We start from the raw sequence: 16,706 nt of genomic DNA on the forward strand, positions 1-16,706 counted from the left end.
CCCCAAAAAAAAGCATCTTGGTGACGTACTAAAACAATATATTGCGTAAGATTGGCTGAAAATCTCTTGGGCTATGTAGAATACCCACGGCAAATGCTGGGTTTCCTGTCTAGTGCTCTTCTCTCCCTGTTTGATGGTGCTCTCATGATGAGCAGTTTCCTTTTCTTTTGGTAACCTGCTGACTTCCCCAGCACCACAGGAGACACATCTTCCTTCATTTCTTTCCTGCAGCTCTCCCAGAAGAGTCCCTATGCTGGGCCACAAAGCCCCCATGATGGTCTGCAAAGCCCCATGCTGGGCTGCAGCCACCCGCAGCCATTGCAGCAGTCAGGGGCTGCCACTTCACCTCCAACCTGCAGCTATCGGCCTGCCCCAGATTGGTGACTTCAGGAGAAAGGAAACAATTCCTGAATGACAAAGCCATGAAAGTCAGCTCCTCAAGAGCTATGGGAACGGGAAGAAGACACACATGGCAAATGAGGGGGGGAAAAGTTTTAAAAGTTCTGATACAAATCCTCCCCTTTCATGCAACTGTTTCTACTGTTAAAAGGTTTTAAACCCAGAGCTGTTGGAGCCATAGGCATTTATTTCAGTACTTGGCCATTTGAAACTATGGTCAAACAACTCTGAGCCCTTCTGAAAGCAATCAGCACCCCTGCGGTTCAGAAGGGCAACACCGCAGTCACCAGCACTCACAGCAACAAGGGAGAAGGAACCACTGCTCAGTGCATTTTCCTAAATAGCTCCTTTTTTGGTGTATGAAGAGCACGAATAAGTTGCAGCCAGAACTGCACACGGCATGACCAGGCTGTAGAGGGGCAGCTGGCCATGCGTACCCTCAGCACACTGCCCATCACCCCCATTAGCCCAAGCCCCCATGCTTCCCAGGCTGGCTGCAGGGAGCCGCTGCTTCACCATAACACCCCACAGCACCTGCCTTAGCAATGCTACCACCTAATTAGGTACTCCATCACCATCAGAGTGTCCCACTGATGGAGTAACAGCCAGTAATGCCAGCAGGCAGTGAGCGATTGCAGACCCAGAGGATCTGTGGTGCTGCTGCTGCTTACAAATTCATTCACTGCAAAGGGCTTGGTGAGTCAGAGTCAGCAAAGACAAGTGGAGCGGCTCCAGGGAACGGGCAGAACGGGCAGCAGAGGTTTGCTGGTCCTCAAGACAGCACAACTACTTTTTTTCCCCATCCTTCTCTCAGGTTTTGGCTTAGCGCCCACACCAGTGCTTTGGGATAGTGGCTTAGGACCTTTTGGTGGCTTTGGAAGAGAATGGGTCATCTCAGGCACAGCGCAGACTGGGAATAGCCAATAAAACATAAAACCTGCTCACACATAAAGGGATCTTTATAAGATTCCAATTACTGCTGGCTCGTTACCTAAGAATCCCTGAGAGCTAAGAGATATTGCTCACTGTGAGGCCCGGGGTAATGAAATTACAAATCCTTTCATGAGCAAGCATATGCTAGAAAGTGACGTTTATTTGGCCTACATGTTCAAAGCTGTTCAAAAGGCTGTTGTCTCACAAAATTTGGATCAGAAATTACTACTTCCATTTGCCTTTCCCTAACACGGAGCTACATTCAGGGTCATTTTTAATTCCTCAGTGATTGATGAGAATACTACACACACTACTGCAAAGAAGTCTCATTTAAATTCTGTTTTCTGAAGAAGTATCACACACACATACAAAAAAATACTCTCGGATACATACTATAAATAACCAGCAAATGCAGTCCCCTGGAGAAACCTGGTGAGCCCAACAGCCTTGTCTTTTCAAGTGGTTAATTAATTTGTATAAGAAAGGTCCCATCTTATTTCCATAGTTTGTCTCCAGCATGTTTTAATTTCAGAATTGCAATCAAATGCTCTTCTTGCAAACCATGGATGGAGCTAACATTTCACAAATGATGTTTATCTCTACCAAAAAAGCACACAGGATGGTTTCCAAAAATATTTTGATGCCATCATAGGGCAACTCCAGTTGTATTTATTATGTCAACATGTAAGATTTAAACTAGCATGGTGGCTAAATCCCATAAAGTTAAGGACATCTGAAAGCCCCAGTCTGTGTTCGGTGTCGCTGTGGAAAATCTGTCCCACACAGACGCTGCCTTTTGGGATTGTGCCAGCAGCGCTGGCCTTCTCCAGGGTAGGACAGGACACCTGTGCTGCCTATACACATCCCCCAGCCAGGGGTGAATGCTTCCTCCTCTTCCATCTCTTCTTCAAACATTCTCTGCACCTCCCCTTGGTGCCAGCACTTAACACAATGAATTGCCTTATAAAAAACTGCTCCAGCCAACTGCATGAGTAACACTCCTCGTGCCCCAGCAAAAAGAGCCCGGTGTATATAAAATGCACGATCAGCAGATGGGAAATCTGACTACACCACTTCACCACACCAGGTGCTGGGGAAACGACCTCGATCTTCAGAGCATTTTCAATGAGCAAGAGTCATGAGCAGGGTCCAAGGGAACACACCTTCAGTCTCACCTGGGACCTGCTTGCCATGGGGCCCAGCGATTCACAGCCTTATCCGTAAGATCACACTGAGGACTGGGAAGACAGAGCTACCTCCTCAAGCATCTCTAATCATCAGATTGACAGGTACTGGGGATTAAAAAGGAAAGACACCAAGGCCCGAGCATTTCCTGAAGTTGTTTAGGCTCTTAGAAATCTGCAAACACCTGACTATGACAGCTTAGACAGCTTTTATCAAAGCATGGCACTGGAACTTGGCACTCTGCATACCGGGCTTGTGCTTGCACCACTCCACAGATCTTCACAGGTTTAAGAAAGGATCCTCTAAACTATTTTCTCTATCTAAAGAGCATGAGCTCCTGGTTCAATACACAGCTACCGTTTAAAACACTCTATAAACAGAGTTAGGGACCCAAACAGCACCATAAATGCCTGACACAAAAGTATTGCTGACCAGGAGCTCATAACCTTTGGTTAATATCTCCATTTGAGCAAGGAGATGCACATGATGAATGGAAGAGGGTCTGCGGTGAGCGGGATTTGGGCTCACCAAAGGGATTCTTGCGAATAACGCTCCGAATTCAGAGCCTATGGCTTTGAAAGGCACACTGAAGCCCAGCCAGCTGGAAAACCAGCAGCAGCAGTCTGACCCACAGCAGTTCCCAAAACACACAGAGGTGAGCAGCAGTCATGCGGTGACATGTCCGGAGAGATCGTCCAGACACAAACACCAGACCAGCCATGCTGACCCCAGAAGCATGCTCCTAGGTAGGGCAAGTCTGGGTATTCCAAATACAGCTGCTGCCTGCGTGCCTGGGCTAGATCAGCCCTCCTGGTTCATCCTCAGATTCCTCAACTGGGACTATCCAAAGCACTTGGAGTCCACTGAAAGCAAGAGCTCTGGAAACAGAAAGCCAGGTCACATCTGCAGTCCAGCGCCTAGAGATTTGATACTTGGGGCTACTGATTATTTCAGAGTCTGCAAACAATTAGCGTGAATACACTCCTCCAGGTCACTGGGGCAGCCTTTGGTTCCTCTTGCACCCTTTGCTCACAAATTCATGCCACGAGCAGCACTTAGCACACACACACACGAAACTATGGGTCTCGTTCAAATGGAAAGCGCCAAGGGGACTCATCCCAGCGCAACTGGTTCCCTTCATCTTGCTGCCCAACCTTAGCCCCTACTTATACTTTTAGATGTTGGAAGTAAGAGAAATAAAAATACAGGGGAAGGCAACTGTGGTGACCACTGCACCTTGGCTGGTTTCCTTCCAAACTTTGCAAGTGGGGAGGCAGACCTCACTATGCTCCATCCCTCCATGCTCTGCTCCAGCACAAAGGTGAAACAACAGGTCCACTGCCAGCAGGGCTGGTTAGCAGTGGGCCAGCAGCCCAAACCTGTCAACCAGTCCAAGAGAGGTCCCTGCGCAAGCTGCTCATGGCTTCACCATCAGCTGGGCCAGCAGGGCTGGTCGAGGAGGGGATGGCAGCTGCTGGCCATGGGCACTGGGGTCACAGCATTGAAGGGAGCAACGGAAGATGCCTAGGAAGAGGCTGTGCACTAGAAGCCCCAAGACAATTAGCCCCTTACATGGTATTTTTTAATTAGGAAACAGTTGCATTTTTTCTTTTTCCTCCTAAATTAGCATCCAGCTACCTAATAAGACATGAATACCATTTTTGGCAGAAAAGATTGATCTATTTTGCAATTCTTTCTTAAAACACCTCTTGATTTTATAGTTAGCCTTCCTCTTTCTGTATCTCAGCCTGCCCCGCACCCATTCCTCTTATCTTCCTCTATAATCTTCCTGTCTCAGAACTTTAACTACCACAGAGGCAGCTGAACGCTGTCACCTGGGGCTGGAATTCATGCTGATTCACTCTTGCTGGCCCAGAGGCTTTTTCTCCCCGCACCTCACTCTGCTGAGGTTTATTTTTATTCCTCGGTTATCTCAGCTTGAGGGCCTAAAGCTGATTTCTTCCTGCTGCAGAGAAAACTGGGACAAAGCAGACAACACAGGATTAAGCCTGAGGTGATTGAAGTAAATGTGAAAGAATACTTCACCTCATCCCCAAAAACACAAAGCAACTGCAAACAGGAGTTTGTTTCTGAACCGCCATCCGTAGCATTCTCTCACGTCCAGCACATTTTCTGGTGGCAGCAGGAGGGACAGAGGGTGGCTGTGCTCATGGAACGCCTCAGAAACCCTCACTCCAGGTCTGCTTTATGGATCTCGTTCCCTGCTTGCCCTTAGTTCAGAAATTCAAGGTCATCTTTCTTCAGGAGCCTCAATACCTCAATACCAAACGTGCAGCAGGTAGGTTGGTTGAAATCTCAACTGCATCTTAGAAGTTACCTGAGAGCTTCCCAGCCTGACCAAGATTCACATGTAATAAACACCATTCCCACATCCACCGATCTCGGCTCACAAATATTGACTTGGTGCAATTTCCTTCAGTGGGAGCGCAATTACCCTTATCTCTAAAAATGACCGTGATAAACTCATCCACCACTGCTGACTTTAAGTGGAAAAATACCTCCCTTCTGAAACACAGTGGTTCCAGCTAGAGACAAGCTGCTATTCAGCCTGCCAAAAGCAGAATGGAAATCTGCACCACAAGGCTGTTTGCCACCTGAGTTGCATGGATCCAAGAATCAGCACTCTACGAGCAGAGTGCAGGGAAATGGAAAAAAAGTGGGGAAATCGTAACAAAACTTGACAGTAAGATATCTGAAGATGTTTTATTCAACTCTCCCCTGTTCAGGGCATTTTTAGGATAGGAAATAGAGAAATGAAAACTCCCTCTGTTTGCTGCTCTTGCAGTAAGTGACAGGATAAGATCAATGTTTGGAAAGAGACTGTGTAAAGAGAACAGCCTCCATCAATCTCATCCCTTCCCTTGGTGAAAGCACTTAATTTACACTTTCTCAGCAGAGTAATTACCTCTACTTTATACCTACAGTTCCTTTAGGAACGCAGTAATTAGCATTTGCCACATAAACTTCAATAGGTCTGTATGTTGCTCCTTCGTCAATATGCAGGGTCTATGAAAAATTTCCCAAACCAAATGGCAATATGCTGGAGTCCATGAGTGAAGATGCTAAACAGACCATCTTCACAGTCTGATGCCAAAGACAGCGCAGTATTACGTCTCATTTTACATGCTGGTGTCTAACAATAGCAGATTTTTAGTTATTTCAGTCCCTAGGCCAGGCAGAGCTCAGCACATACCCCAGGGCAGCCTCACCAGGGACCAACCCTGAAACAGGGTCGAAAAACAAAGTGCAAAAGGAGAAAGAGAATCAAAACACAAAATTAACCTTCCCTGATCACCAAAGTACCCTGTTTCCACCACTAGATTACATATAAGCTGTTGGAGATTTAGGACATGAAAACTCAGCTACATTTAAAACCAAAGTGAGATACATCAAATACAAGTAATGAAGCCAAGTTTTTAACCAAAGGCATCAGGGCTCCAACCACAGCTGAGTTCTGGTGCCAGGATACAGCTAATAGGAAGAACAAATGCAAGAGCCATCTAACTGAATTTTCAGTGGCAGCAAGTGTTTCTGTGAAGCCTCCTATACTTCTTCTAAACTCTGGAGAAAAAGAAAGACTGGGAAAAAAAAAAAATAAACTATCCAGAATGTCCCTGCAGTCACAAAAATGTATCTCTCGGTGGCTTGGGAACCTAAATAAATATATGCTTCCAGAAAAAAAGCAATTAAGGTGAAACATTAATCATCACATTGATGATTTCAAGGAAAGAAAACCGCCCAAAATAAACTAAAAAAAAAATTCGTCCTCGTACACAAGCTGCTGAGAAAACCAGGAAAATTCCATTAAGTGCAAAAGCCCCAATCAATCCCCTAACCCAGCCCTCCTCTACGAGCAGCCACTGCTGGAAAGGCTTAGCTGCTTCCAGCCCCTTGGGCTGCAGCATCTTCCCTCTGCAGTCCCACAGCATTTGCAGCAGCCAAACCACCTGCCCCGAGCTGTGCGTGATGGCCTCTGCACCCCCCGGGAGCACCTGCTTGTCCTGGGACATGACTGGCTCCGTACCTGCATGAGGGCTGCTCAGCCTGCACCCCGAGGAGCTAGAGAGGACCTGAACCCTGTCTTGGGGCCGCCCACGTGCAGCCTCCGAGGAAAAGCCCCACAGCACCCAGAGGTGTGGCATCACCCCGCTGCCGGCGTGGTTTACATCGTGCTGCTGATTCTTGAGGGGAGAAAAGCAGTTATTTGGCAATTCCAGTAGATTACACCATGTCATGGTTAGAAATCATATACAGAATGTTTTCATTCTATATACCAAGGCAAAATTAATTTATTTCAAGTCTGACTAATATCTTCCCTTCCCCTCCACCATGTCTCAGGAGTCTCCAAAGAGACAGAAGATGTACGTGATTCACTGCTTGAAACAGATGGATCTACTCACACGAGTCACAATCTCATCGATTAAAACAACAAAACCAGCGACAGTAGGGCAGTCCCTTGGCATGAGCCCTGGCACTAGCCACATCAAGGGAGAGCCCTCACTTTTGGAGAAGGTTCAGTAGCGACTTCACAGTCTGTACAGATCTGCTTCCATCCAATGGAAGTGGGCATGGAGCAGGGTCTACCTGGCCAGTCCCACTTGCAGCAGCTGTGGGGTGATGCACGTGGAGCAAGAACACTGGTGCTCATGCCCAAGACAGGCAGCAGCTCCATGGGCCAAAGAGAGAACCAGCAGCCTCAGAGCTGCGTTGCCTACAGCCAAACAGAGAGTGCTGCTCTCCTATGGGCATGTCTCCATCTACAATAGTTTAAGGAAATGGTTTGGTTAGATGGTTGACAGATATCAGATAAAAATGGCATCCAGTGATTTCCAAAACTGCTTCTGTAGACTAGGCAATTCACGTCTGACATGACTTTCATCACATTTGCTCCTATCACAGAATCATTTAGAGTTGAAGGGACCTTTAAGATCATCAGGTCCAGCCGTTCCTCCAGCTCTGCCAGGTCTCCACTGACCCCTGTCCCTCAGCACCACCTCGACACGGCTGTTAAAACCCTCCAGGGATGGGGACTCCAGCACTGCCCTGGGCAGCCTGGGACACGCCTGCACAACCCCAACAGGGAAGGAATTGTTCCCCAGGGACAACCTCAACCTCCTGCCTTGCAACTTGAGGCCAATTCCTCTCATCCTGTCACTTGTTCCTGGGGAGAAGAGACCAACCCTCACCTCGCTACAACCTCCTGTCAGGGAGTTGTCAAGAGCAAGGAGGTCTCGCCTGAGACTCCTTTTCTCCAGGCTCAAGCCGCCCAGGTCCCTCAGATGCTCCTCAGTGCACTTGTGCTCCAAAGAATTGTTCCCCAGGGACAACCTCAACCTCCTGCCTTGCAACTTGAGGCCAATTCCTCTCATCCTGTCACTTGTTCCTGGGGAGAAGAGACCAACCCTCACCTCGCTACAACCTCCTGTCAGGGAGTTGTCAAGAGCAAGGAGGTCTCGCCTGAGACTCCTTTTCTCCAGGCTCAAGCCGCCCAGGTCCCTCAGATGCTCCTCAGTGCACTTGTGCTCCAAACCCTGCAGCAGCTTCGCTGGCCTTCTCTGGACACGCTCCAGCCCCTCAGTGTCCTTCTGGCAGTGAGGGGCCAGAACTGAACCAAGGACTTGATGTGTGGTTTCACCAGTGCCCAGTACAGGATGATAATCCCTGTCCTGCTCCTGCTGGCCACACCAGTGCTGGTATGAGCCAGGATGCTGTTGGCCTTATTGGCCACCTGGGCACACTGCTGGCTCCTCTTCAGCCACTGCTGATCAACACCCCCAGGTGCTCTTCCTACAGGCAGCAGCCACTCCTGCTCCAGCTTCCCAGCCTGGAGCATTGCAGGAGGTTCTTGTGACCCAAGTTCAGGCCCTGGCATTTGGCCTGGTTGAACCTCACACCACAGGCCTCAGACCATTGATCCAGCCTGTCTAGATTCTTCTGTAGAGCCTCCCTACCCTTCAGCAGATTGTCACACCTGCCTAACTTGGTGTCATCTGCAAAACTGACTGAGGGTCCACTCAATCCCCTCATCCAGATCATTGATGAAGATATTAAGGAGAAGAGGCGCCAGTACTGAGCCTTGGGGGACACCACTTGTGATCAGCTAACAATGAACTGAACTCCACTCACCAGCACTCTTTGGGTCCACCCATCCAGCCAGTTGTTCATCCAGCAGAGTTCACTCACCCAAGCCATGAGGCATCCCTACCACATCTAGACCCCAGCCAGACCTGTCTCAGCCCAGCAGTTCCCAGGAATCACAGACTGGAAGTCACTCAGGAAGGCTCAGAAATGTAGCAATTCACCCTGGTGCTAATCACTTTTTCCCCCATAGGCTTTCTTAAACACTCTCATTGAAATTCAGGAGAGTCCACCCATCCTTCCAAGAGAAAAAAAAAAATGCAATCTTATTTTAAATACATTAAGTTATACCAGGTTATTGTGTATTAGTCCTAACTCAGACCTCTGTATTATGCAGAGCCTTGATGCACAGCTCAGAGCAGATTTTTTGGTAGCTGAAACAAATATAAGGAAGGGCTTTGCACTTAAGCTGTGTGGTAATATTTAGTAGCGTAAAATCTAACATCAGATGAACTCAGTGCACAGTGTAGAAAGATGCTTTTTGCCACTTGCATTTGTACAGAGCAGGTGAAGGTCATGGATAGGTCCTCTCATTCAGTTACACAAACTGGAAGGCTGGAATCAGTTCACCTCTCCTCTAGGATAATCAGCCAGTCACCCATTTGACTCACGTAACGAAAGGTGCTAGAAGTAAAATACAACAGAAAAGAAGGTAACAAAGGGGTAGGGCTTGGGGCACAATAACTGTCTATTAAACCTCTGAAAGTCTCCATGTCCTAATGGCATCCCTCTGGGTGGAGCTCAGCTAATGCCTCGTTGGGCTCAAATGTTGCTGCCTGGTGTAGAAGCTACAATGCTGTGAGGTTCTTCAGGTGAGACTGGTTTCTAGAGCATTCTGGTGAAATCAAGAAGTCAAGATTTGACTCAGATTACAGCTGCTACCACTAATTTGTGTTGTGAACTAGAGTCTCAGCTCCAAATCCAGCTCCCTTAAACTTCTTGAGTAGATGGACTAGGCAGCTCCAGATGCTTACGGGCTACCTAGATAACACAGAAAGACATATCAACATCTACGGAGGAATCAGTATTCTCCGCTCGGACTGCAAGTACCACACATCTGAGTCTCATGAGAACATTTTGTGCCTCATCTCAAAAAAGAAGATATTACTTTTGATTTCATGAAAAATGAATTGGAAATACGAGCTGCATATGTGCTAATTTATCGCGATGGAGTTTGCATTCATTACAGTAATGAGCATTGCATAAAGCATATAATCAGCATTCACTGCAGATGTCAAGAGGAATCCAGAGGCAGAGAGGAAACACGCACACTTGCCATAGTTGATCATAAACATCATAAACTTCCAGCCCCCCCCCTAAAAAAAACCCCACAGAGCAAGAGGCAATCCTTTTTCTCTCTGCTAGTCCTCCCTTGAGTGTATCTATCAAGTTCTTGTACTAATGAGCTTAGACAGCCTTTCAACCATAGGATAAATATTACAACAACTGCTGTAAATATTTTTGTAGTGGAAGCACAACTGTTTCAGCTCCTCCCCAGCAAAAGACAAAAGCTACAAATGTGATTACATTCAGTGGGTAACTGGAAGATCCAAGTGGATAAACAATTAAATCCTTTTGAGTAGAGTAAGATGTTTCTCTAGCATCATATTAGACATTGAAAGCAAGTAACGAAAGGAAAAGGTCAGAGTTTAACTAACCATCATCTGAAATAAAATTAAAATACCAGAAAACACTACCTACAGGCTGCAAAGCCAAGGCAAGGTGGGCAGTAAGGAAACGGTACCTACCATGTCAAATGAAACACAAACCATCTTCCGAAACAAATGAAAAACGGTAACTGAAGGCTTGCTCGATCTCATGCCCATATGGAGCAGACAGAAAAACAGTGGCTATGCACCAGCGTTAGTACGAGTACATGTTCTCTAGTCTACAACACTGGAAGTAGTTCTTACCTTCTGGTAACCTGGGGTTAGCGTGAATAGAGTTGGGGTCTCCATCTTCCTCGGGATGGTAACGATAAAGCGTCTGTGACTGCTTTTGGGATGACTGACTGCGGTCTTCCTTTAGAGCAACAGGAGGAGAGGTCGTTGCACTGAACTTTACCATGGGAAAAGCATTTCCCTCGTGGGTTTCATGGGAAGATTTTGACCAGCTTGGCTCTGTTAAATTCACCTCTTTAAAGCCTAGATACAAGCTGTTCCCTGTGTCTTCCTTCCTGGCATGCTTTTTCATTTTAGAGTGGGGAGCTCTTTCTTGCTCATGCCTCTCTTTGTCCTCTTGCTTCCCTTTTGGTCTCCTCTCCAACTCCTCCAGCTGCTTGGGTGTCTCAGTGGTGGCCGCTGTACGCTCTGTAGGATCGCCAGTAGTTACTGGAGCTTCCTTACGTGTTGCTTGCTGGAGGGATGCTACAGTGGTTCGGGGCACCCTCTTTCGCTCACTTCTTTCTGTGGCACTGCGAACTTCAGACGGCACCCTAGGCACTGGTGTGGTGAGTGGCGCAGCTGTCTCCTCAATGTATGGATCGGCCGGAGCCAAAGTTGAAGGAGCAATGCTGGCTGGTGGGTAGTCATAATCCTCGCTTTGCTCTTGGCTGATGCTGTCTTGCTCGAGGTGGGATGAAAAACTCCTATATTTTTTTGGAGACTCCACCTGGGTGTTGTCTCCTTCAGATGCCTCCTGGTCGTAGCTGTATGGATCATCGTAGTGCCTCTCTGGTTCACCGTCCTCAGCATCTACTGGACTTGCAGTGTTTAGGGCGAACGCGTTGCAGTCTGGAAGCTGGTAGCACATCAGCTCACCACCAGCATTCGGACAATGGCAAACCTTGCAGGGGGGCATGTGGAAGGTGTGCCCCGCTACGTACTTCTGGCCCTCGTGGAGGCAACCTATTCTCCCACACTGAGGACACCCATCAGCGGGCACCACCGCATCAATGCAGTTTGGAGGCAGCTCTGGGCACAGCATGAACTGGCAGCTGATCTTGCCTCCTCCCTTGGGGCACGAGCACTCGGTGCTTCCAAAGTCCACAAAGTAAGACTGCCCTTCAGGTACTTTGCCGTTGATAAAGCCCACGTTGACGCAGTCGTAGTACTGGTAGCCTTCGCACGTGCAGCCATGCTGCAGACACGTGGCACAGCACTCGCCAGGCTCCAGCACATCCTCGATGCAGTTGTCCACGGGCTGGCACTCGGCTCCCGTGCAGTCCCTCTGTGCATGGGAAATGCTGGTCCACAGGAGCACAAGGAGGATGGTGTTCAAACCACTCGGCTGCCAGCTCTGGTACCTATTCATAGTCTTCCCCAGCAAATACAGCTCCAGTCCAAACTTGCACATTTAACGTTTTTTGCTCCTAGAAGGCTGTAGATTCAGCTCCGAATCTGCAGTGTTTTCCCAAGTTACCTTTTCTCGTAGATCCTAGAGTTATGAAAGAAAACTCTGTTAAAGACTATACTCAGCACATATCCTGTTAAACATTAGAGGTCTTTAAAAGTTGGGACGAAATCAAACATCTGGAAACCTAAGTATGAAATTAATCATAATGTCTTCCAAGCATTGTAGGCACTAAGCTGGGAGTCGCATGCTTCCCTCACCCACCCTCATTTTGAAAAAGAAAGAAAAAGAAAAAAGGCAGTGACTGTTCTCTTTTGAATCTGTTCAGAAAACGTATATAGATTTCGACAAAAAGAAGGCCTTTATACTTCAATGCCTGTTTGTTAATCTTTGTAGCTAAAAAAGATTTTTTGGCAGATAATAAGTAAATACACAGTTCTTCCTCTGCAGATGCAAGTTTAAGATAATTATTCTTCATATTTTAATTACAAAGACCGAAGATCTAAGACCTTTCTTAGGCAAAACTTAGCCTGGAGACGTGAGAATGTCTGTACCCACGTTAAATCAGAGTAAGAGTTCTTTTCCATCTCCTTCCCCCACTTAGCAATCTTTTGCACCTCAGTCTTTGCCTTTAACAGTTAGGTTTTTGCCCCAGCAGAGCTAAAATAGAACTTCTTTGTACACTGCGGTTATTCTGTGGTTAAACATCACATTAGCCATCCTGTAATACATATTAGAGGCCGGATCCTCAGCTCCCAGGGGTTGGCACAGCTCCACAGCAGCCCTGTAGCACACAGAGGCATCGACTCTGACTCCCCTGGAGTTAAGACTGTCCATGCAGTGGATGTTTACACCAGCTGAGGATACGCCACCACTGGCAACCACTTTTCGACAAATATCACTAATATTTTATAGCGAATTACTACAGTATGAATGGAACATGTATACGTGTAGATATATATAAAAATGAACTGGTGCAATAACACTTTGTTAAAATGCAGTGAGGAAAAGGAAGTCGTTTGCTTTTTAATTACAGGCCCTTTGACCACAGAAAAGTTTAAAATCAACCTTTGTCCATTATATTAAAAGGATGCTCTAAAAGCTACATAATTAACAAGGAAAAGTAGTTAAAACAGAAGAAAAATCATCTATAGAATCTTATAAAATTAGTGATCTGATTATTTTTCCAGATCCCCTCCCATTATCAAAAAAAAAAAAAAAAAAAACCCTAAAACATTTATCTAAGGGGTAAATCGTAGTCACATCACCAGAACAATAAACCACACACACAACAGGAATCCTGCCAGAAAAAGCCATTCAGAAAGATTACTTCTCCCATTCAAACTGGGCTCCCACCACGTCTGCTCAGCACTGCTGGAGAGCGGCCAGGCCGTGGGAAAAGCGTGCCTGTTCTGATAAGATACGAACAAACTGTGCTAAGAGTTTCCACAGGTCTGCCCTGGAATTTGAATTACTGCAGCATGCTGCAGAGATTTAATTCTTAGACATGTAGGTTTTCTACTCCTAGTTTGAGTATGTTGGTTGATGGTGCTACAGGATACGGATTGAAGGCAAAATAAAATTGTCAGAAAGTACAACAGTGGCTTGGAAAAATCTCCTGTCTCAGAACTGCTCTCATAACTAGGATATTTGGTATGAAGGAGAGTTTTCAATATGTTGTACTGAAATTAATTCTCCAGGATCCAGCCTGGGAATTCCTAATTTATCCCACTTTCAGCAGCGTCTCCAGGTAATCCTGATTTCTAATTATTATTACACAGCTTTGCTGAGAAATAATGAATGGAAGGACAATTACAGATAAGCTGCTCCTGTGACGGGTCCCACAGCAGGGTGGTGACACCATCCCCTCCCATTGGTACCTCCTGGCTTTAATGCTTCAGCTCATCCAAGTCCCTTGGTCAAACCCACAGCACGGCTCTGCCCCAGCCCACTCCTCCCTCACCCCCACCAGTGCCTCCCCAGCTTGGAGAGCCCTGGGACCCTGATGTGGGCATTTGGGTGTCACAGCCCCAGGCTGGGCCAGCCTCTGCGTACGGTGATCAGCACCTGTGAGCCACACAAAGGGCAAGCTTGAGCGCATCACTCACTTTATATCCAACAGCAACTGCTCCCAGTCAACTGCTGCCGTCCTGGTGCAGACGGCACGCCAGGAAACTGCGGCAGCCGGAGCAGGAGAGTCCCGCAAATGGTGGGCGAGCACAGCTGAGAGTTTACCGCAGGACAGTCCTGTTTCTGCTTGACTGTACTCCCTGGTGCAGTTACCTTCGCTCCTCCTCATCTGCACCCCCTGTCTGTCCCAGGGTTTGTTTGCTTGTCCAGGTCACATCCAGTTCTTCCTCTGTTCCTCTCCTTGCTCCCTTGCCTCTCACCCACGGACAGGCCCAGAAAGCTCGTGGCCCCTCTCCGGCAGCAAGCCCTGACCCTGGCTCCCTGCCCCTCACACCTTCTGCTCAGTGCCTCATTCACACCCTCTGCACCCTTTCTTTTCTGATCGTTTCCACATCACTCAACGTTCGGTTTCTCAAGCTACCAACCTCTGACTGATAGGGCTGAGATAAAGACCACCACCACTGTCTTCCCTATCCTCAGCTCCCTTTCCTTTATCAGAGGCTCCTTGTTTCTGGACTAATGATTCCAACAAAAGTATCTCTTTTTAAACCACTGCATTTTCCCTGTGCTTTCTCCATCTGCTCCCCACACGCATCACTCCCACCACCACCACCCCCCTCCCATAAACTTGCACTTCGAAGAAGCAGTCTCTACTTCAGGGACAAACAGCCTTGAGTGAAGCGCACAGACACGACTACCGAGCCCCGCTGAGAAAACGCTTCCCTCCAAACAGAGACTGGTTGGCTCTTGCCAGCCCACGCAGCTGATATACAACTGCCTCTGGATCTACGTCCTTCCCCAACGCTGAAACAATGTGCCAGAGACAGTAGCTAATTTCTTGATAATGGCATCAAAAGCTGGACCTGTGAAATGGACGTGTCTGTACCAAGAGGGTAAAAAAACGCCACACCATCTCTGGAGGACAAAAGAGTTTGGTACCCATCGATATTATTACAATAACTTATTTCCATTAATGATTTTAATGCTTTCTTCAAAGCCGTTTTTACACAACTGGGATAATACACAAGGGCTTCACCTAAATGAGGGTCAGGTCTTTTAACTCTCAACTCTGTCCTTCACTCACTCTTACCAATGTCAGTGACTTTCGCTGTTCGCTTGGACGAGATGTCACAACAAATTAAGCCCTGCACATCCTCAGTAAAGGTCTTTCAAAGTCTCTGCAGAAAGCTTTACAGAGCTCTGCAGCGAGATAACCCAAGTATCACCCTAGACCTCAGCACCACTTCACGACCCAGAAGGCTTTAACTTAGGTCCTCTGTGGAGTTTCCTAACCTGGTGTGTCACATATCCTGCTCTCCTCTGGTTCAAGTGCTAGCCCTGTTGGCTTTAGTGGGGTCATACTGGACCACCGTTGCCAGTTCCTGAGAAAACATGAGTGCAAGGGAGGGCCAATGCTCTGCATTGGGACTAAGCCTCTCAAAGTCAGCAGAAGTAAACCTGTGAGTAAACAGAGGATGGTCAGACCACAAAGAAGTTCCTTATTCCTAAATTCCTTCTTTAAAAATGATTCCTAAAAAGGCAAGGCAAAGACATCTTATGGAAAAACAGCTAAAGAAGCGGGAGTCCAAATGAACATGAACTACAGGCACACAACTTCATGGAAGAGGAAATGAGACCACTTCACACTGCAGATGAAACCAGTATCTGTGTGGCAAGACATCCAAGGCTAACAGCAGCAACCATCAAAACTAAAACCAGCACTGGCTAGAAACCAGCATATTCCTGTCTCCTGGCAGGGGAAGTGGGTAGAACAAAACAAGATTTCAAAATGCTTGCTTCAATTCAACTCAGGGCCCAAGAGCCATAAATTCTGCCATTTTTGCAAAACAATATATTCAAGAGTGATTGTCTTCAATCAAAGCCATAACATAAAGTCAAAGGGAAGAATGTTGACTTGATTAAAACAGTTCAGCTGTATGACTTGAAAATGTTGATGAAACCAGTGTGTTCCCACAGAAGATCTCGACACTTTAAATGTGCAACTTCTTTAAGAGGAGTATTTCATCAGGAGATTCTTTTCCCAGATGGTTTCAGTTCAGTGCTGAACCAGAAAGCTTATTCTAGGTAAGCAGAGGTGGCAGGAGGCACTTTCTTTCAAAGTCTTCACACTAACACCATCTTTGTGTGAGAAGGTTGCCCCAGAGATGTCAGAATGACCACAGAAGGTGTGAATGTGTGGAGGAGAGATACTACAAGATCAAGGGCATTCTTTCAGATGTTCTCGGAATAAAAAAAGGCAGCCATCCATTTATAAACAAAAAGCGGTAACTAGAATAAATTCAGCCCACTGCAGACGACAATATCTGCATGAGAACCCACTGACTTCCAGCTTTGAAGGCGTACCTGCAACGTAACCAGCTGCAGATCCCTGCAAAGAGATTTGGAACAATTCTGGTCTCTATCCAACCTCTCCATTCCTCACCAAATTGCCCTTTTTGAGGGCAGTGTGAATAGAAACACTATTTTGATATACACCTTCTCCTTTCGCAGGGTGCGCAGCGCTGGATACAAGCCTGCTGGGACAGCAGAAGGTGGCAGACAGCTGTGTGATCCCTCCTGTGCCACATACTGGAAACACTCTCTGCTGG

The 16,706-nt window shown here is 47.0% G+C and overlaps 1 protein-coding gene across 1 annotated transcript in view; it reads right to left on the reverse strand.

Annotated features, from left to right (window-relative positions):
- The window catches only part of FBLN2 (fibulin 2), a 73,999-nt gene extending 62,029 nt beyond the window's left edge, over window positions 1-11,970 (reverse strand). Inside the window, exon 1 of the mRNA XM_010136333.1 lies at window positions 10,590-11,970. Coding sequence (XP_010134635.1) covers window positions 10,590-11,970 — 1,381 coding nt within the window. The remainder of the gene's footprint in view (window positions 1-10,589) is intronic.
- Between the last annotated feature and the right edge of the window lie 4,736 nt (window positions 11,971-16,706).

Source organism: Buceros rhinoceros, unplaced genomic scaffold (genome assembly GCF_000710305.1).
Source record: "Buceros rhinoceros silvestris isolate BGI_N320 unplaced genomic scaffold, ASM71030v1 scaffold9475, whole genome shotgun sequence".
Taxonomy (NCBI): Eukaryota; Metazoa; Chordata; class Aves; order Bucerotiformes; family Bucerotidae; genus Buceros; species Buceros rhinoceros.